The 22,600-nt window shown below is 41.2% G+C and overlaps 1 protein-coding gene across 3 annotated transcripts in view; it reads right to left on the reverse strand.

Moving 5' to 3' along the window:
• The window catches only part of COL4A4 (collagen type IV alpha 4 chain), a 158,200-nt gene that overhangs the window by 83,375 nt on the left and 52,225 nt on the right, over positions 1–22,600 (reverse strand). For all 3 annotated transcript variants that reach the window (XM_059879104.1, XM_024981740.2, NM_001435192.1), the window contains exons 9-20: positions 21,752–21,787; positions 19,643–19,705; positions 19,260–19,295; positions 18,783–18,824; positions 15,188–15,268; positions 14,347–14,400; positions 14,020–14,079; positions 12,606–12,650; positions 12,227–12,280; positions 11,387–11,456; positions 10,488–10,592; positions 2,379–2,543 (exon numbers count right to left, since the gene is read on the reverse strand). In XM_059879104.1, coding sequence (XP_059735087.1) covers positions 2,379–2,543; positions 10,488–10,592; positions 11,387–11,456; positions 12,227–12,280; positions 12,606–12,650; positions 14,020–14,079; positions 14,347–14,400; positions 15,188–15,268; positions 18,783–18,824; positions 19,260–19,295; positions 19,643–19,705; positions 21,752–21,787 — 811 coding nt within the window. The remainder of the gene's footprint in view (positions 1–2,378; positions 2,544–10,487; positions 10,593–11,386; positions 11,457–12,226; positions 12,281–12,605; positions 12,651–14,019; positions 14,080–14,346; positions 14,401–15,187; positions 15,269–18,782; positions 18,825–19,259; positions 19,296–19,642; positions 19,706–21,751; positions 21,788–22,600) is intronic.

A 22,600-nucleotide genomic window follows, 5' to 3' on the forward strand; every position in this document is an offset into this window, starting at 1 on the left:
GCAAATTTGGAAAACTCAGCAGTGGTCACAGGACTGGAAAAGGCCAGTTTTCATTCCAATCCCAAAGAAAGTAAATGCCAAAGAATGCTCAAACTACCACACAATTGCATTCATCTCACATGCTAGCAAAGTAATGATCAAGATTCTCCAAGCGAGGCTTCAACAATACATGAACTGAGAACTTCCAGATGTTCAAGCTGGTTTTAAAAAAGGCAGAATAACCAGAGATCAAACTGCCAATATCTGTTGGATCATCAAAAAAGCAAGAGAGTTCCAGAGAAACATCTACTTCTGCTTTATTGACCACGCCAATGCCTATGACTGTGTGGATAACAGCAAACTGTGAAAATTCTTCGAGATGGGAATACCAGACCACCTTACCTGCCTCCTGAGAAATCTGTATGCAGGTCAAGAAGCAACAGTTAGAACTGGACATGGAACAATGGACTGGTTCCAAATTGGGAAAGGAATACGTCAAGGCTGTATACTGTCACCCTGCTTTTTTAACTTATATGCAGAGTACATCATGAGAAATGTGAGACTAGATGAAGCACAAGCTGGAATCAAGATTGCTGGGAGAAATACCAATAACCTCATATATGCAGATGATATCACCCTTCTGCTTGAAAGCAAAAAGGAACAAGAGCCTCTTGATGAAGGTGAAAGAGGAGAGTGAAAATACTGGCTTAAAATTCAATATTCAGAAAATGAAGATCATGGCATCCAGCCCCATCACTTCATGGCAAATAGATGGGGAGACAGTGGAAACAGTGACATACTTTATTGTCCTGGGCTCCAAAATCACTACAGATGGTGACTGCAGCCATGAAATTAAAAGATTCTTACTCCTTGGAAGAAAAGCTATGACCAACCTAGACAGTGTATTAAAAAGCAGAGACATTACTTTGCCCACAAAAATCCATCTAGTCAAAACTATGTTTTTTCCAGTGGTCATGTATGGATGTGAGAGTTGGACTATAAAGAAAGCTGAGTGCTGAAGAATTGATGCTTTTGAACTGTGGTGTTAGAGAAGACACTTGAGAGTCCCTTGGACTGTAAAGAATCAAACCAGTCAATCGTAAAGGAAATCAGTCCTAAATATTCATTAGAAGGATTGATGCTGAACCTGAAGCTCCAATACTTTGGCCACCTGATGTGAAGAACTGACTCCCTGGAGAAGACCCTGATGTTGGGAAAGATTGAAGGCAGGAGGACAAAGGATGAGATGGTTGGATGGCATCACCAACTCAATGGACATGAGTTTGAGCAAGCTCTGGGAGCTGGTGATAGACAGGGAAGCCTGGTGTGCTGCAGTCCATGGGGTCACAAAGAGTCAAATATGACTGAGCAACTGAACTGAACTGAAAGCAACCAAAGAAATATATGAGTTGTGGGGAAAAAGGAACCCAAAGAAAGAGAGGCAGAAACAGACAGACAAGTAGAGACACAATATGTAGGATAACGATGAAGGAAGATCTCAAGGCAGGATCTTAGCATCAGCTTTTGAAATTGCAACCTGACGTAACTTGAACAGTCATAACGCTCCAGAAGAGACTTATTCAAAGAGATAACACTGGTAATGAGTTAGAATGCATGATTAAGAGATTTATACAATTTTCGATGATTTGAGGTTGAATTAGCAATAAGTATATTGAAAACCAAGCAAACACACAAAAAAGAATGTTAAGACAATTATTAACTAAATGCCATGCTGGGAAAGCACAAGAGTAACATATATTATTATATGAATAAACCAATGAATAACATTTATATAATCTTTCAGTATAGATACTGAATATTTAACTAAAATAATGATGATAACTGTATTGATAGGTTGTAGAAACAGAAAACGTGCATGTATGGCAAGGAATGGGGGACATTCATCTGTGGACAGGTAAGTCAAATAATACTGCTCAAACTGAAAAATTAAGAAATAGCGACATATGTTTGCTAAATGGTCATAAAAGACAAATAACAGAAGATTCAGCTAACCGTGTGGAAATAATTGCCCCTGGGGTGGACAGAATAGGAGACTCTGGGATGGTTATTTTTCACAAAAGGCTTTATAGGGCTGTTTGACTCTTAAGTCTGGTCTGCATATGACTCCTAAAAATAAAAACTATATTCAAAAAATAAAAACTGTGTTCATTTACAAAATTCTATCATCACACTTAAATTCTCAACCAAACATTTTCACATTCTTTAATTGATGTGGTAGGTCAATATCAGTTGACTTTTTTGTACTGTTAATAAAACTAACTTGGCTTATGAAATATTAGACAACCTTTAAAAAATTTGGAAAGTCACATTTTCTGTATGATACTGCAAATATCAAATGCAACATAAATGTTATGAAATGTGAATGAAGAGCACTTTACCATCTGATCCCGGAGGTCCCGGCAGTCCCGGCACTCCAGGCAGCCCAGTTGGTCCCTGGTTGCCTGGTTTGCCTGGAGCAGAATCAGCTCTTCCAGGAACCCCAGCTGCCCCTGGAAATCCTGGGTGACCAGGAAATCCTCGTGGCCCAGGAGGTCCCGTCATGCCTCCAAGAGAAATCAAGAATGAAAACCACATATACTCAGATAATCTCACATTAATACTCTCAAAATTTTTTTCTGTGTAAGAAATAAAAATCAGTGCATCTTTCTTAGGCTGTGGAATTTTTTTAAGGAAAAAAAATTGTAGTTTAAAAATAACTGAGTATCCCAGCCATCAAAATGCCTCAACTCCTTTGAAACAAGAACACAAGTGGTAATAAGAAAGATTTGGGGAATCAAATTTTCTTTTTGTCCATTCTTTGGAATTATTGGGAAAGTAGTATATATTATTTAATTAAATTTACTTTTAAAATCTTTCCACCTTGATAATTTGATAGAACCTAACCTGAACAAACATATCAACACATTCAGTGAATTAAAACATGAGCTCACAGAAAAACAAATATTATATGATATTAGTTATACATGGGATCTAAAAAATACAGCAAACTACTGAATATAAAAAAAAGGGAAGCAGATTCAAAGACATAAAGAACAAATTAGTAGTTACTGGTGGGGAGAGGAGGGGGGCAATACTGGGGTAGGGAGCAACAAACTATTATGTATAAAATAAGCTACAAAGATATACTGTACAAAATGGAGAATATAGCCAATATTTTATAATAACTATAACTGGACCAAAATCCTTAAAATTATGAAGCACTATACTTGCTCCTTGGAAGAAAAGTTATGACCAACCTAGACAGCATCTTAAAAAGCAGAGACATTACTTTGCCCACAAAGGTCCGTCTAGTCAAAGCTATGGTTTTTCCAGTGGTCATGTATGGATGTGAGAGTTGAAACTATAAAGAAAGCTGAGCGCTGAAGAGTTGATGCTTTTGGACTGTGGTGTTGGAGAAAACTCTTGAGAGTCCCTTGGACTGCAAGGACATCCAACCAGTTCACCCTAAAGGAAACGAGTCCTGAATACTCATTGGAAGGATTGATGCTGAAACTGAAACTCCAATACTTTGGCCACCTGGTACAAAGAACTAACTCATTTGAAAAGACCCTGATGCTGGGAAGGATTGAAGGTGGGAGGAGAAGGGGATGACAGAGGATGAGATGGCTGGATGGCATCACCAACTCAATGGACATGAGTTTGAGTAAACTCCAGGAGTTGCTGATGGAGAGGGAGGGCTGGTGTGCTGCAGTCCATGGGGTTGCAAAGAGTAGGACACGACTGAGCAACTGAACTGACTGACTGATACTGTACACCTATAACTTATAATATTGTAAAGCAACTATACTTCAATAAAATTTTTAAATAAGGAGAAAATAAAGAGGTAATGCATTAAATCATACAGATAGGCATCTGTGTGTGTGTGTTAGTCACTCAGTCGTGTCTGACACTTTGTGACCCCACAGACTATAGTCCGCCAGCTTCCTCTGTCCATGGGATTCTCCAGGCAAGAATACTGGAGTAGGTTGCCATTTCCTTCCCCAGGGGATCTTCCTGACCCAGGGATCGAACCCAGGTATCTTGCATTGCAAGTGGATGCTCTACCATCTGAACTCTTAGGGTAGCCCTTAGATAGGTATCTAGCATATAATTTTAAAGTGAAAGTGGAGAGTGTAAAAGTTGGCTTAAAGCTCAACATTCAGAAAACGAAGATCATGTCATCAGATCCCATCACTTCATGGGAAATAGATGGGGAAACAGTGGAAACAGTGTCAGACTTTATTTTTCTGGGCTCCAAAATCACTGCAGATGGTGACTGCAGCCATGAAATTAAAAGATGCTTACTCCTTGGAAGGAAAGTTATGACCAACCTAGATAGCATATTCAAAAGCAGAGACATTACTTTGCCAACAAAGGTCCGTCTAGTCAAGGCTATGGTTTTTCCTGTGGTCATGTATGGATGTGAGAGTTGGACTGTGAAGAAGGCTGAGGGCCGAAGAATTGATGCTTTTGAACTGTGGTGTTGGAGAAGACTCTTGAGAGTCCCTTGGACTACAAGAAGATCTAACCAGTCCATTCTGAAGGAGATCAGCCCTGGGATTTCTTTGGAAGGAATGATGCTGAAGCTGAAACTCCAGTACTTTGGCCACCTCATGCGAAGAGTTGACTCATTGGAAAAGACTCTGATGCTGGGAGGGACTGGGGGCAGGAGGAGAAGGGGATGACAGAGGCTGAGATGGCTGGATGGCATCACTGACTCGATGGATGTGAGTCTGAGTGAACTCCGGGAGTTGGTGATGGACAGGGAGGCCTGGCGTGCTGCGATTCATGGGGTCACAAAGAGTCGGACATGACTGAGCGACTGATCTGATCTGACGAGAAGGCAGAAAATCCCATGGACAGAGGAGCCTGGTAGGCTGCAGTCCATGAGGTCGCTAAGAGTTGGACACGACTGAGCGACTTCACTTCCACTTTTCACTTTCATGCATTGGAGAAGGAAATGGCAACCAACTCTAGTGTTCTTGCCTGGAGAATCCCAGGGACGGGGGAGCCTGGTGGCCTGCCGTCTATGGGGTCGCACAGAGTCAGACATGACTCAAGTGACTTAGCAGCAGCAGCAGCAGGAGAATTTAATGAGAAAATTAGTGTTGCCTTTTAGATGCTAAAATGTGATATTTGGGCATGCTTGTAATATGCATCAGAGAAAGCAATGGCACCCCACTCCAGTACTCTTGCCTGGAAAATCCCATGGACAGAGGAGCCCGGTAGGCTGCAGTCCATGGGGTCACTAAGAGTCGGACACGACTGAGCAACTTCACTTTCACTTTTCACTTTCACCCATTGGAGAAGGAAATGGCAACCCAGTGTTCTTGCCTGGAGAATCCCAGGGACAGGGGAGCCTGATGGGCTTCCGTCTATGGGGTCGCATAGAGTCAGACATGACTGAAGCAACTTAGCAGCAGCAGCAGCGGCAATAATATGCTTATATGGACATAGTCTTCTAATCTTTTATGCTCAAATTAAATGCGGAGCATACTTTCTTAACACAGCCAAAAAATTGGACTCATATAATTATCTATATAGAGGTAATATACTATAACCATGTAGGTTTGTGGAAAGCATAGAGATGCTAGATTTGAACCTGGCCTCTGTCACTCTAGCCATAGGAACCAAAGTAGGTTATGTAACTTATTTAATTCTCTACATCTTCCTCAGAGGCTTCTAATGAGGATGAAACAAAATAATCCACATAAGGACCTTAATGTATAGGGACTGGCTATAGGAAGTTCTCAGCAAAGGATTGGAAGTTCAGGGGAGGTCAAAGTAATATCCAGTATGTTCAGGGGAAGTCAAAGTAATGCAGGAGCAGCTGAATCCTGCCCCTCCTCTTTGATACCCTACTCACCAAATCCATACTGACAGCTTTGGCTTCAAAACAGCCAGAAGCCCTCATATGACAGCAACCACTTCTCCTATCTGCTTCGTCCTAAGCACACCTAGTACCAGAATCTCTCAGATGGAAGATGGTCATTATTAAAGATGGCGTCCTGGTAGCTCTCGCTTCTCACACTCTTGCAGAACCCTGACAGTCTCCTAGCAAGAAGTGGCGGTCCCTCTTCCCTGCAACGTGGCAGCCTTTGGTGACTGTTTGAACTAATCAAGTATGGCGGGAGTGACGCTGTATGGCTTCCCAGGCCAGATTATTAAAGATGATTCAGGTTCTGCCTTGTGAGCTGAAATGCTTGGGATTGGAGTCCTGAACCACCATGGAAGCAATATTATCACCCGGAAGCCACCATGCTGTAAGGAAGTCTAAGTTAAGTGCAGAGCCACATAGCAAGGTTTGAGACTATATGAGAGACAAATGAGAGAGATGTCTGGCCAGTCCTCATGTTTCTGTTCCAGCTAGTCTACAGCTATGAGTGAGTGAGTGAAGTTGCTCAGTCGTGTCCAACTCTTTGTGACCCCATGGACTGTAGCCTACAAGCCTTCTCTGTCCATGGAATTTTCCAGGCAAGAGGACTGGAGTGGGTTGCCATTTCCTTCTCCAGGGGACCTTCCCAACCCAGGGATCAAACCCAGGTTTCCAGCATTGTGGGCAGATGCTTTACCGTCTGAGCCATCAGGGAAGTCCCTAGTCTACAGCTATAACTAGATGAAAATCTTTGCTCTGCAATCACTTGGGTTAATGCCTCCTGAATTCCTGAACCATGGAAAGAGTGAAGGGTATATACTGAATGTTGGGGTTACTTGTTTAGCAACAGACAATTGGAACCCCGTTTGTCATCAGTAATGTAGCACCCAAAGTAAATAGATGGCTTTCATTCTTGTGTGCATATGTGCTGAGGCTTTACTTATATTTTCAGACATTAGTTTTACTCCTCAGTTCAATTCAGTTCAGTTCATTTCAGTTGCTCAGTCGTGTCCGACTCTTTGTGACCCCATGAATCACAGCACGCCAGGCCTCCCTGTCCATCACCAACTCCTGGAGTTTACTCAAACTCATGTCCATCGAGTTGGTGATGACATCCAGCCATCTCATCCTCTGTCGTCCCCTTCTCCTCCTGCCCCCAATCCCTCCCAGCATCGGAGTCTTTTCCAATGAGTCAACTCTTCTCATGAGGTGGCCAAAGTACTGGAGTTTCAGCTTTAGCATCATTCCTTCCAAAGAACACCCAGGACTGATCTCCTTTAGAATGGACTGGTTGGATCTCCTTGCAGTCCAAGGGACTCTCAAGAGTCTTCTCCAACACCACAGTTCAAAAGCATCACTTCTTCGGCGCTCAACTTTCTTCACAGTCCAACTCTCACATGCATACATGACTACTGGAAAAACCATAGCCTTGACTAGACGGACCTTTGTTGGCAAAGTAATGTCTTTGCTTTTGAATATGCTATCTGGATTGGTCATAACTTTCCTTCCAAGGAGTAAGCGCCTTTTAATTTCATGGCTGCAGTCACCATCTGCGGTGATTTTGGAGCCCAAAAAGAGAAAGTCTGACACTGTTTCCACTGTTTCCCCATCTATTTCCCATGAAGTGATGGGACCAGATGCCATGATCTTTGTTTTCTGAATGTTGAGCTTTAAGCCAACTTTTTCAGTCTCCACTTTCACTTTCATCAAGAGGCTTTTTAGTTCCTCTTCACTTTCTGCCATAAGGGTGGTGTCATCTGCATATCTGAGGTTATTGATATTTCTCCCGGCAATCTTGATTCCAGCTTGTGCTTCTTCCAGCCCAGCGTTTCTCAACAACTTGTAAAGGTTGAACCTTATAGATAAGGCACAGTAAATTTAGTCCCAGTATAAGAAATGCTAATAATAGCTAACATAGTGAGTCTGTATGCCAAGTTATATTCTAAAAACTATACATATTACTTCTTTCAACTGTAACAAGAACTTAGTTTTCTAGATGGGAAAACTGAGGAACAGAGAGGTTTAATAAGTGCCCAAGATTACACAGCTTGTAAGCACTAGAACATGAAACATTGTTCAGTTCAGTTCAGTTCAGTTGCTCAATCATGTCCGACTCTTTGCAACCCCATGAACCACAGCACACCAGGCCTCCTTGTCCATCACTAACTCCTGGAGTCCACCCAAACCCATGTCCATTGAGTCGGTGATGCCATCCAACCATCTCATCCTCTGTCGTCCCCTTCTCCTCCTATCTGCAATCTTTCCCAGCATCAGAGTCTTTTCAAATGAGTCAGCTCTTCGCATCAGTTGGCCAAAGAAATGTTGTTAGTTCACTGTATAAACACATAACTTTTCCACCTCACTACATTGATTGTGAACGCTGGGATTCAATCATAGGTGTTTGACTCCAAAACTTCATGGTAAATACTATAGATGATTATAAAACTGAATAGGTATAATAAAGGCTACATACATGGGTGTCCTTAAAACAAAATGAACATGTACTCCTATGGACTTGGTTGCCATCTTGTCTTTATAACATTCCTTAGACCCGACTTAGAATGAACCTGAATGCTGCCTGCTTGCTGTCTCACCCCAGGGCCAGGAAAAAAGCTCAACCAGCTTCCAACAGGGAGAATGGGTTACAGTGTACAGAACACTGCAGCCTCAATCACCCACTGACAGGACACAGTATCAATGAAGCTGTGGCCAGCATTAAAACCTTTTTTTTTTTTTTTCAAAAGAAAAGAATGGAATAGAAATGGGAGTGTCTCATATACTCCACAGATATTATTTTGTGAGATTTGTGTTTCAACCATATGTATTTATGGATACATACATGTGCATGATGTAATGTAAATACTATACCATATAAAATTATAGCTTACTATGGGTTGAAGTCCAAATATGGGTTAATTCTTTTTTAAAAGATTTTTGGGCTAAAGAGGCTTCTTGTTATACTTGGTTTGAAATTCCCTAGAGACATGTGTTACTTACTCCCACTGGGTTTTGATTTCAATCTGCTGGAAGCACTATTTTATTATAAACAAGCCTGAAAGGAGAAATGTAAGATGAGAACCTAGTACCTCCTGACTGAGAGAGTAGTCTGTATGATTTATACAGTCCTGGGTCAATTAAACCATGGCTACAATGTCTAAAGAGTAAATGAACTAAACAAAGCTTTATTTACTGACTTTGTGGTCATCAGACTCTCCCAAGTGAAAGCCAGCTTCGTGGAAGATTAAACAAGAACTCTGTAGTTCACAGTTGAATATCTCAGAAAATTTTTTACTCCTCAGGAAACGTAACTTGAGACAGATTGAATAAAATTACATTTATTCCAGACTTTTCTCCTCACATGTTTAATCAATTCTCCTGGGTTCACAGAATGAAAATACCCTGTAAACTTTTCCTAATATCACTGAGACTATTAACTAAGATAGCACTTGAAGGAGTTGAAAGTCCTTGTGTCAATAGGATTGTTTCTCAGGCTTTTCATCAAATATGACCATGAACCATAGGGTTTTTCTGTGGGGGATGAGACTTGTTTTTTGGTGTGGAGGGAAGGGAGGAGAAAACTGTGGCTTTTTGTTATTATTATTATTATTCACTAAGTGTGAATCAAAATCCTACTTTTTAATTCACAATTTGTATTTCCACATTTCATACAGAATATTTAAGTTGGGGACTAGGTGGATAAAACTAAATTTTAACAACTATATATCCACAGGGAGAGCCTTCCAAGAAGGTGGTAAAAACCTGAAGACACACGCTAATCCTAGCAGTGGTTTCGAAATCTTATCTGCATGTGGTAATCTTGTGGGAGGGCTTCCCCAGTGGCCCTCATCGTAAAAAACTCTTGTGCCAATGCAGGAGACATATGAGATGTGTGTTCAATCTGTGGGTCAGGAAGATCCCCTAGAGGAGGAAATGGCAACCCACTCCAGTATTCTTGCCTGGAGAATCCCAAGGACGGAGGAGCTTGTGGATTACTGTCCAAAGGGTCGCAATGAGTTGGACACCACTGAAGCTACTTAGCATGCATGCAATCTTGTGGGAAGCCCATTATACATAGATGCTTCTTATCATACCCCTGAGATAGTGACTGAATATTTCTGAGCAGCAGTCTAGGAACCTGGATTTTCTCCAATTAATTAGTCAATTTGTTTGAGTTCTGTGCTTCTTAATCCTAGCTGTGCATTAGAAGTAGGGGGATGATTTTATAACAGTAGATGCCTGGGTGCATCCATCCTCCCAGAGAGTCTGACATTCCTAGTCTGGGTAGGCTCAGCCATCGGTATTTTTGAAACAATCCTAAGATGAGTTGGGCTTTGCCAGTGGCACAGAAGTAAAAGAGTTTGCGTGCAATGCAGGAGACGCGGTAGGAGCCGCAGGTTCAATCCCTGGGTTGGGAAGATCCCCTGGAGAAGGAAATGGCAACCCACTCCAGTATTCTTGCCTGGAGAATCCCATGGACAGAGGAGCCCAGCAGGCTACAGTCCATGGGGTCACAGAGTCAGATACAGCTTCATGACTAAACAACAAGATGATTTTAGTATCAGCTAGAATGGAGAACCCCTGGTGTGGAGGAGGATGTAGCAAACCTGAGCTGTAAAAGCCAGGGGATTCATACCTGGACAGGCTTCCCCTGGTCTACCTGGGGCACCAGGAGGACCACGTGGTCCAACAGCCCCTGTTTCTCCATAGCGGCCAGGGCGCCCTGGATCCCCTGGAGGGCCTGCCAAAAATAATGACATCATGCATACAGCAAACATATGTATACATTAGAAAATTCATGCACAATTACTTTTTGGGAGGCTTGCTCAAGTACAACTGGGAGATGGTTTTGCAGTTTCTCATCACATTTAAAACGCAGTATTTTAGACCCTCCCCGACAGACATGTGAAGTTGAAGTAGTGCTGAATATGTCATTGGTCGAGGCTGCCTTCTTCCTGGAGGCAGCCTTGTGGCAGGGCTTAGTCAAATGGTTTTAAATTTGTTTAGCAATTAAAATACCTACTTTCTGAAAGGTAACATAATAAAAATCCCAGCAGGCAGTTTACACACTAACATAAAATTTGATGTCTTATGCTGATAGAGATGATCAAGATGTACATCTCTATTAGCACTTGTATAATTTATACATTATGAAGCCAATACTTTGGCCACCTGATGCGAAGAGCTGACTCATTTGAAAAGACTCTGATGCTGGGAAAGACTGAAGGCAGGAGAAGGGGACGGCAGGGGATGAGATGTTCCATAGCATCACTGACTCAATGGACATGGACTTGGGCAAACTCCAGGAGATACTGAGGGGCAGGAAGGCCTGGCGTGCTGCAGTCCATGGGATTGCAAAGTGTCAGACACAACTTAGCGACTGAACAACAACAACAATTACGCATACATGGTAAAGTTCATAGATTTAGCCCACCTAGTGTATACAGTACAGAAAGAGTGGACCAAACTCTTCTTTCAGGACAACTTAAATCCCATTTCAGCATAATTGATAGAGAAGTCAAATGGAACACAAACCTTTGAGTGGAAGAGATGGAGTTACCAAAACCCCTGGTGGTCCTGGGTGCCCTCGGTCTCCAGGATCTCCCTGAAATCATTCATTCATTCACTTTTCTTAGAAATATTAATATTCTTCTCCTGTTTCCTGGCACTAAGTAAATATTAGAAGGGCCAAGAGTACATTTGTATAAGAAATAAAGCTTGTAGGCCTACCAGAGAAATAAATAACTCATGATGTTCTAAGAGGAACAAATTTAAGTAACCTCCTACCTATAAGCAGAAGTAAACAACCAGCTAACAAAGTTCTCCCTAAAGAAAAATATATCCGAATTCCAAAAATGATTCCATGCCCATAGATTAGATACCTCTGAAGCCATGGAATTTCTTTATCTATAATAAGCATTAATGTCTAATTTGGCACTCTAGGACAAATGGTTTCTTTGCCTATAGCATCTGAACCTACGCTTTTTTTTTGCAGCAAATTTTGTCCCTCCTTAATTGTGTCATCTCAATGCCACCATGGCTTGTCCCACACAAGTGCTGAAGGTGAGGCCAGAGGTCACAAAGGAAAGAATAACTGTAGTGACGGTCAAAGCAAAGTTCTCCACAGGTCCCTCTGTTGTGAATCATGATACTATATGATCCCTAAGGAATTTTTGAAACTTTCAGTACTTTTCATCTGCTTCAAAAAGATCAATTCACAAATGTAAAATATAATAATTACAACATGCATTAAAATAATATATGCAAAACAGACATTTAAAAAATGATATTTTGAAATACTTTAAAAAATAAATTAGATAGCATAAGGGATATAAGCTATTATTAGATTGTACTCAAATAGGCTCACTTTTTTACCTTTGGGCCAAGAAATCCAAATGACCCAGGATCTCCAAACAGTCCTGGTTCCCCCTACAAGTAACAAAAAGCATGCCCTTTTTAAAAAAAAAATGTGATTATGACATTTTATCTCATTGACAAATTATCTCATTCTCATTTTATCTGAATGACACATGCTCCCTGAGATTCTATATAAAATCTTAACACTGTTTTAGGTTGCATCAGAGAGTTTTGTGCTCTAGTTTTTGCACCCACAGCAAAATTATATAATTTATAAAATAAATGTGTTTCCTCTACTGTGTATGAGTCTGTATGTCCTGGTGCAACTTTTGAATGATACTGAATTGCATCTACTAATGAAAATGTATTTATCATCTCTGTAATGGTATACATTTACCTTTAATCCTGGAAAACCTGGAGATCCATAGGAACCAGGGTCCCCCTAATAAATTCACAAAAATCAACGCAAGCAAAGTTAAATAAAAATACATAAACCAATTCAGTAAATCATTTTTCCCCTTATGAGATTGCTTTTGGGATTTTTAATCATGCCTACAAAGATAACTGAATAAAGGAAATAAACATAAAAGAGATTCCATTTCTTTACAACATTTGCTATTTTAATTACTCTTTAATATTATTAAAAAAAATCATGTCCTCTCCAGTGATATAAATTAAGAATATAGTTTTGTTGTTTGTATTGCTCTTCCACTTTAATTTATTTAATGTAATGCTTTCACTGAGCTAAATATCTTTGAATCATTGCAATATAATTTGTCTGGAGATTAATAGTTGCTCTATGCATTATCAGCAATAAAAATTACTATGGAAGTTAATATTGCCTCATTAAGTACTAAATCTGGAGTCAAATAAACTCAGTGTCCATGGCTGTTGGGGTCTGGCCTTCATTGTGACTCTGTGAATGGGGATCCCATTAGTGACAGGTATGGAGATGTTGAGGCCTGATGCTGTACTTTTTTTTTCTAGCTACTATCCATAGATCAGTACTTTCTTTTGTCAAATAGGCTTAACTGAACAATTCCAAGCTACAATCACACTGACACTGAGCCAGTGAGAAAATGTCATGATCCCATTTTTGTTATTGTTTAGCTCTAAGTTGTGTACAACTCTTTGCAACTCCATGGACTGCAGCTCGCCAGGCTTCCCTGTCCTTCACTACCTCCCAGAGTTTGCTCAAACTCATGTCCATTGAGTCAAGGATGCCATCCAACCATCTCATCCTCTGTCACTCCCTTCACGTTTGCCCTCAGTTTTTCCCAGCATCAGGGTCTTTTCCAATGAGTTGACTCTTCACATCAGGTGGTCAAAGTATTGGAGCTTTAGCTTCGTATCAGGCCTTCCGATGAATATTCAGAGTTGATTTTCTTTAGGATTGACTGATTTTCTTTAGGATTGACTACTATTGATCTCCCTGTAGTCTAAGGGACTCTCAAGAGTCTTCTCCAACACCACGGTTCAAACGCATCAATTCTTCAGTGCTCAGTCTTCTTTATGGTCCGTCACTCACATCTGCATATGACTACTGGAAAAATCAGAGCTTTGACCATGATCCCATTACTTCCTGCCAATTGTCCCATCTTTTGCTTGCCTGTTTTATCCAAATGATGTGCACAGAAGGGATGCTCTGGGACCTTTAGCTATCACACAATTCTTGCTGAGCAAGACAGTACTCCTCTTTGAGAAAATCTCCACTTTTGAGCTCTCAGAATTATTGATTGAATCTTATAAAAATGTGAAAGAGAAATGCCTCCAAACTCACTTAAGTTCAAGAGAGCAGGAAGGAGCCTTACCCGAGGTCCTGGAAACCCAGGAATCCCTTTCTCTCCTTTTCTCCCAATACCAGGCTCTCCCTTAAAGACATAACAACGTTTAGAGGGGTTTAAGCAACTATATTTCAGCAATATGGAATGCAAAAACAAAATAAGAAATAAAAATTACTGCCATCAACTTAAAGAAAATGAATATTTTGGAATAGTATTCCTACATGATTATGATAAAATAGTGAAAAATTCTAGTAACAGATCAGCATTTAAAGCAAGGATAATAACCAAGTAAAATTTTTAAAAATGAAGATAGTACATCATACAAATTTTTTTAACATTATTTGAATAAATTACCCTGGGTCCCGGTGGTCCAGGAAGTCCAGTCATTCCAGGCATTCCTTTAATACCCTAAAATTTACAAAGAATATAATCTGCTTACTCTTATTTAACATACTGAATTACACCTGTTTCAGAAATTACCTCTTTCAACAATTGTTCTCCTAACCTTTTAATAAAGGATTACCCTTCAACTGTTGCTAATTAACAACTAAGATCCAAGGGCACCTTTAAACCTGACACTCTTCAGGCTGGTTCTCTGTGAGAGTGTAGCCTCATGGGGCGTGGAGGAGGGGCGGTGGGGAGGGAGCCACCATGGAACCAGGGCAGGAGATGCAATATAACTGTTGAGAGGAGAGGCTCATTTTGAACAACATAGTGAAATTGAATCCAGTGACTGAAAACTGATAGGAGAATTTGCACGTGGCATCAGTAACATCAGTGCTGGAGGCTGACAAAGGAATTAACATTTGCCAAGAGTCTATTATGTATGCAGCTGTCACCTTTTCAATTACCCAAGCATCAGATCCATATGTAACATCTAAAGGACAACTGGATTTCCAGTGGTCTTTTCAGCCACCATATCAAAGACACGAATGGGGAACTAGATCCTGGAGGACATGTCACCATTTGCAGCCCAAGCTAGGTCTGCAACTCAACAGCTGGGTATACTTGAGAACACTGGTAAACCTTCCCAAGCCTCCTTTTTTCAGCTCTGTATAGTGGAGCTAATAATAGTACCAATCGGTGAAGTCTTGGGATGGAGGCAGTGTGGCACGTAGGTACTCAGCTCTTTGCTGGCATGGGAACGTGTTCAGAAAACGTCAGCTATCAAAGTATCATATGAGTTAAGAATTACCTTTTCTCCTTTATAGAGACCAGAATCAGGTGGCTGCACCAACAGAGTGGGCCCCGGAGAACCTTGTTGGCCAACCTCACCCTTGAAAAAAAAAAAATCAAGATAATAAGAATGCCATTTTTAACTTTATTTTGAACTGAAATTTGAAACAAAGAAGCTTTTCATAACTGTGATATAATGCTTATAATCCTGTGTAACATGTATCATGGATTTAAAATAAAAAACTTGGCAAATATGTCACTGAATTTTAAATGTTTATTGTTTTTCATAAATAATACGTACTTATTGTTAAAATGAATTAAAAAAATAAAAGTGATCCATAATCCTACTATCCAGAGACAATATTTATGAAAACTTTGGTACAGTTCTTTTGGTGTGCGTGTGCTTGTATATGTTCGTGTATATACACATGTATACATATACATATATGTGCATAATATGCATGTGCACACACGTGTATATGTGACTAAATGGTGTGTTAAACATATTAAAATATATTATAAAACTAGTAAAACTATATAATGTCATTTAAATATAGAATACAGTTTATATTTTTATATTTTATTAAAATGTTAAGTCATTTAATATATTTTACAACAATATTTTTTGTACATTTTCCTATTATACTAGAAATTCTTTTAAAAAAAACCTGATTTTCAACACCTATGCAATAATCTGTCATAATAATATATTATCACTTACTGAGTTATTCCACTTTGGTTTGACTTAGGTTATATCTAGTTCATTAATATATTTTACATCTCTTTGTAGGAAATCATGAATCAAAAGTTTTCATTTGGGTCATTAGAGATGTTCTCTACAAGAAAAAAATGTTCCTTGGATTGGTTTTGCCACAATACAACCAAAACACACCCTTAATTAGAAGATAGTTATTTCATACTTTTCTAAATATTTCTAATATTTTGCACCTGGAATTATCTTCCCTCTTGTGTTAAAAACAGGTGATAGGTCAGGTTGTCACCTGTGTGTAGAAATAGGCCCTTACTAGACTGGGATCCTTTAGGCAAGTTTCTTAAAATCTCCTTATCCTTAACTCCTCAAAATCTTTCTCTCTTTCTCTGTGAAATGGGGAATATAATACTGCCTGCCTCAAAGTATTCTTTTATTGAATAGATAATGCACATAAAATGCTTATTACTTTCTGCAAAGTAAATGAAAAAATATAACCAATAATTCAATTCCCACCCACACCTGGGAAACTATAGAGAACCAGGAGGTTAGGGATGTGGGTTCAGTTTGTTTCTCGTGATGTGCCCTAATGCCTGACACAGTGAGGGTGTAGCAGCCATCCTAGTGGCGTCTGTTGCATGAATAAGTAATTGAACAAATGCATAAACACTGTGTATTTGCTTACTTAATAAATACATAATATGGATTGGTAAGATAACGATACTTATTCCTGTAACTGGAATAAAACTACAAAACCCATATGGGCTGGCAAGCAAGGAGCCTCTTCCAAATGTTGGTCATGCTACTGGTTCTTTTTTATAATGTTGTGACAGTACTGTATATTCATTTAAGTCAAAAGTACAGAAAGATAAATTATAAAGAACAAAATGTAAATGATCCATAATCATATCCCCTATGAAAACATGAGTAACAACCATTTAGGACAGTCTGCTCTAAAAATGGAGTGGGCAACATGGTCTTGGGCATTGTGAGAGCTCTGCACCAACATTTCAAAATTATGCCTTTATTTACTTAACAATCCAAAAGAAATTTTTAAAAGCGTATAGTGGATAATTTGAACAGCCACCTCATAGTCAAATATTTCCACGTTACCCCACTCCAGTACTCTTGCCTGGAAAATCCCCTGGACAGAGGAGCCTGGCAGGCTGCAGTCCATGGGGTCACTGAGGGTCGGACACGACTGAGCGACTGCACTTTCACTTTTCACTTTCATGCATTGGAGTAGGAAATGGCAACCCACTCCAGTGTTCTTGCCTGGAGAATCCCAGGGACGGGGGAGCCTGGTGGGCTGCCGTCTATGGGGTCGCACAGAGTCAGACACGACTGAAGCAACTTAGCAGCAGCAGCAGCAGCATAGGAGTAATGGCCTGAGTTTGCAAACCATGCAACTATGTTGGTGCTGACTTCCCTAACTTGGCAATGCTTCCTCACTGTGTGACATTTCTCAAAATGGGGTGCACAGGTTTAGGGGTTCTGACAAACATATTCCAAGTTTGGAAAACATTGTTTTCATCTATTTTTCACCCAGTCATTTCTCTAAGTTAGTGGTTCTCAAGATTGGGAGTGGGGGGGCATGGAGAGGGAGGGGAGAGTTTGGATGTGCTTCCCTTCAGGAACATTTGGCAAGAGCATTTGACATATTCAGTTGTCACAATGAAGCGGAAGGAATCTTACCAACATCTAGTAGGTAGAGGCCAGGGATGCTGCTAAACATCCTACTTTGCACAGGACAGCCCCATGATAATACATTAGTATTGTGAAGGTTGAGAAATCCTACTCTACATGTAGATTTCAATAATTTTTGTTGTTGTTCTGGTTTTACAAAGTTGAGCTTAGCCCTTTGTCACCTGCACTTTCTGCTTAGCATTGCTCTTCCCCACATCATGATGTCTTCCAATATATTTTTGGCAAGTGTGTCCTTCTGTTAAATGGATGTACAGTAACTTACCCAACCATGCTGGGACCCCATGAGAGGGGGGATCAGGTCTGTCTCACTAAAGCCCCACCCCCAGCACCAAACCTAGCCTGGAACAGGGTGGATGCTCAGTGTCTTTTTACGCAGAGTTGTTGAAAGAGCCGCTCACCAGAGACTACCCTGACGGTCCAGTGGTTAAGAATCTACTTTACAACCCAGGGGATACAGGTTCGATTCCTGGTTGGGGAACTAGCATCCCACATGCTGGAAGCAACTAAGCCTGCAATCTGCGACTACCGAGCTCGAAAGCCTCAGTCTGCAACTACTGAGCCCACAAGCTGCAGTGAAAGATCCCACATGACAAAACCACAGTCCCACGCGCTGCAACTAAGACCCAACACAGCCAAATAAATAAATATTTTTTTTAAAAGAGCCCCTCACCAACTCTTAAACACTGCAGATTGCTTCTTGATGAACAGCCACCATAAAGCACTTTGCTGAAGCTTGTCCTTATTTAGTGTCCTACTTCAGCAGAAAGGACTATAAGTATGAGGGGTGGAGGGAGTGGAAGAACGTGTGGCTAAATGCCTTGGATTGCAGCTGTTTATGTTTTTACTTATGTGTGAAGTTTCAGATTCTGATGAAATTTGTAAAATTAAGTCAAACAAATCTGTAATTAAACATAATTGTTACTCTGGATGCATTCCCAGAATCATTCCATCTCTTTAGCCTAGGAGGAAGTGTGTCATATAAATTAATTTGAATTTACTATTAGATTTTGTCAGAACTATCACTCTATGGCCAAGGGTAAGGGTAACTTAATAAGTCAGTGAAGACAAATCCTTGGCCACAAAAGTGGGCAGTGATGAGAGGATGAACACAGGTTAAGTGATAATCAGAACAGCCTCCTAGACACGGGCAGTTCATGCATTTTAACACCTGCTCCTCCATGCAAAATGGGACTCTTACCGGGTCTCCCATTTGCCCCTTTACTCCCACGCCAGGATTACCCTGGAAAAGAAAACAAAACAGAAACTCATTGCCTTTGAATATTAAAGAATAACTACAAGCAAGTAAGACTTCTGGTTAGGTAATTTGTTGAAGTGTTAAATAGGGCTTCCCCAGTGGCTCAGTGGTAAAGAATCTGCCTGCAATGCAGGAGACCTGGGTTCGATCCTTGACTTGGGAAGATCCCCTAGAGAAGGAAATCACAACCCACTCCAACTCCAGTATTCTTGCCTGGGAAATCCCATGGACAGAGGAGCCTGGGGGGCTGCAGTCCATGGCATCGCAAAAGAGTCAGACGTGACTAAGTGACTAAACAACGATTTATTAAATACTCTGGGAATTTTAAAAAGAGGGAAGACATGATTCTGACAAACATCAGTGGTCACTTGTCTTGTTGGACATGGACATTACTTGTGTATGTGACTCATGGCTGCCTACCTTTAAGCCTGGACTCCCAGGGGGGCCTGGAGGTCCCTAAATCAACAGCAAAAACACACAAATCACTCATCAGTCACAGAAATCTGAACGTGTCCTTGTTGGGTGTCCCAAGCTCTTCTTTAGGAAACCCTTAATTTTGAAACACGCACAATGGACTTCCTACCACAGCTGGGCTGCTTGTCCCCCACCCCAATGCCACCACCAGGGGGGATCTGTGCTTCAGAATGGACTCGCACTCATAATGGTGGGTGTGCGCTGATTCATCAGGTCTCACAAAGGACCCACCTCTGCCTGACCCAAGACTGCAATTCTGCTTTCTTCTGCTTTATTTAAACGTCAAGTCGGGGCTTCTAGAGGAACAGCATCAGCAATGCGGTACTTACTGCTAACCCGGGCTCTCCTGGGTACCCCACTGGGCCTGCTGGGCCTCTCACTCCCCTTGATCCCTAAACAAGAGAAAAATCAATGCCTTTGTTACTAAAAACTATAAGCACTGTTCTTGCAAGAGCTGCATGTAATCCCAGGTAGATAAAGACCTAGGAGAAGTCAGTTCTAGACACACCTGCCCTCCTGAGTGGTCCTGGACAGCAGCCCTGACACAGCTGGGAAAAAGGCACAGAGCAGGAAGGGAGCAGTGCTCAGGTGGGGGTGCCTGACCCCTACATTTGAGACTAAATTAAGACCCAGAGATCAAAGAAAACTTGTTCTACATATAACTTTAATAGACATCAAGATGCTTTTAATTGCCGGGAGAAATAATAAACTCAGATATGCAGATGACACCATGCTTATGGCAGAAAGTGAAGAACTAAAGAGACTCTTGATGAAAGTTAAAGAGGAGAGTGAAAAAGTTGACTTAAAACTCAACATTCAGAAAATGAAGATCATGGCATCCAGTCCCATCACTTCATGGCAAATAGATGGGGAAACAGTGGAAACAGTGAGAGACTTTATTTTGGGGGGCTCCAAAATCACTGCAGATGGTGACTGCAGCCATGAAATTAAGATACTCTTACTCCTTGGAAGAAAAATTATGACCAACCTAGACAGCATATTAAAAAGCAGAGACATTACTTTGCCAACAAAGGTCCATCTACTCAAAGCTATGTTTTTTCCAGTGGTCATGTATGGATGTGAGAGTTGGACTGTGAAGAAAGCTGAGGGCTGAAGAATTGATGCTTTTGAACTGTGGTGTTAGAGAAGACTCTTGAGAGTCCCTTGGACTGCAAGGAGATACAACGAGCCCACCCTAAAGGAAATAGGTCCTGAATATTCATTGGAAAGACCGATGCTGAAGCTGAAACTCCAATCCTTTGGCCACCTGATGCAAAGAACTGACTCATTGGAAAAGACCCTCATGCTGAGAAAGATTGAAGGTGCGAGGAGAAGGGGACAACAGAAGATGAGATGGTTGGATGGCATCACCAACTCAGTGGACATGAGTCTGAGTAAACTCCGGGAGTTGGTGATAGACAGGGAGGCCTGGTGTGCTGCAGTCCATGGGGTCACAAAGAGTCAGACACGACTGAGTGACTGAACTGAACATTAAATTAAAATATTAATGTAGTTATACTCTATTCTTTCAACATGCCTAAAGGATCAACGTGAATAGGAATGTCCCCAATTCAAGATCAAGACAATTCAGCCTTAAACAATTTTCTGGAACATGTTAAGTTGTGGCATGATACACAAATTCACAAGGAAGGGTAATAGCTGGGCAATTCTAGAAGTATGTACAGAGGCACTCTGTTCTCCAGCTCACCCTGCCCACATCCGATGATTTGTGAGCATGCAGTGGCATTCCTCTCTCCTAGAGGATGAACTGCTACTTATTTTAACATTGATACTGAGGTATCTCATTGAAAACATTGCAATGAGCTTCCCGAGTAGGAAGAGAACCAACCTGGGAAATAATCCCATCAACAGCCAGAAGTAACCAAATGAAATTACGGTGAACCATTAGGAGGCAAAATTGCTTTCCGCTTTAGTCTTGTGAACACTGATGAATTGGAACAAGTCTAATCACTGAATTACAAATTCCAGGAACATGAGGATGGTGAAAAATATTAAACACAATATACAATTACTGATTCAGCAGGCAAAAATTGCTTTCACTGGACATACATGATTTAGGTAGTTTCAAAGAGGTACATTTTCCTAAAAGTGACTGTGGCTACCTGAGCAATACCAAATGGTCACTGCAAGACAGAAGAGGCAGAGAAGCAGGAGCCAGCTGAGATTCAAGGATGGCCCCTTGAGCCTGTGATCAGTGCAGTCACAAAGGGCCTTGTGTTTGATTTAAAGCTCTGCTGTCATCATCTTGAAATTTGTAATAATTTTTGAACAAGAGACCTACATTTTCATTTTGTACTGAGCGGGCCCTGCAAATCTAGGTAACCTGTCTTGCTAGTGGGGACCTACTAACCTACTAGTGGGGACCATAGGTTATTTGAGGAGCAAACGGAAGCTCAGGGCCTGCCCCAAGGACTTACTGGTGAGCCGGGAGGTCCTGGGTCCCCTCTGTCGCCCTGCAACAGTAGCGGTACAACGCATTAGAAGAGCAACACTGTTCCCCTCAAACACACAGGACGTGAAAGAAGAAACACACACACGCAGGAATTATCTGGACAGTCTGTGCAGTTTGCTCAGTTTGTCAGCACAGAACAGACAGCTGTGGATAGAGCTCTGTGGAGGTGCTTTCCTGGTTTTAGTCTTAAGCCCCGAACTGCACTTCTACTCATTCGAAACCAACCAACACCAGGGAAAGGTGTGAGGACGTGAAGGTGTGAGGACGTGGAACCATTTGCAGGGCGGGAATAGAGACGGCAGCGTACAGAACGGACCCGTGTCCACGTGGAGGGTGGCACGAACTGGGAGATCAGGACTGAGATATATTCACTACCAGGCGTAAAAGAGATAGCTAGGGGGAAGCTGCCGTAACCACAGAGGCTGGGCTTGGTGCTCTGTGATGACCTGGAGGGGAGGGATGGGAGGCGGGGTGGGAGGGCAGGCCCCCGAGGGAGGGAATATGTGTACATATGGCTGATTCCCTTTGTTGTACAGTGGAGGCTAACACAACATTGTAAAGCAACTATACTCCAATAAAAATAAATTATGAATTTTTTAAAAGAGGATTTCATCTTTCATTTCTAAATCCTCACTTGAACGGTTCCATTTCATCAGCGTTTAACCATCTCTCTTCTGATTGGCAGAGCTTGGCTGCCTTAACAGACGCTTTGTTATCACCCCAGAGCAGGTGTAAAGGGAATCTGTGTTGCAATTTTCTCAGACCTGTTTTGTGCTCATCTACCGTTTCGTGACTCTGTCCTGAGACTTTACCT

Source organism: Bos taurus, chromosome 2 (genome assembly GCF_002263795.3).
Source record: "Bos taurus isolate L1 Dominette 01449 registration number 42190680 breed Hereford chromosome 2, ARS-UCD2.0, whole genome shotgun sequence".
Classification (NCBI taxonomy): domain Eukaryota; kingdom Metazoa; phylum Chordata; class Mammalia; order Artiodactyla; family Bovidae; genus Bos; species Bos taurus.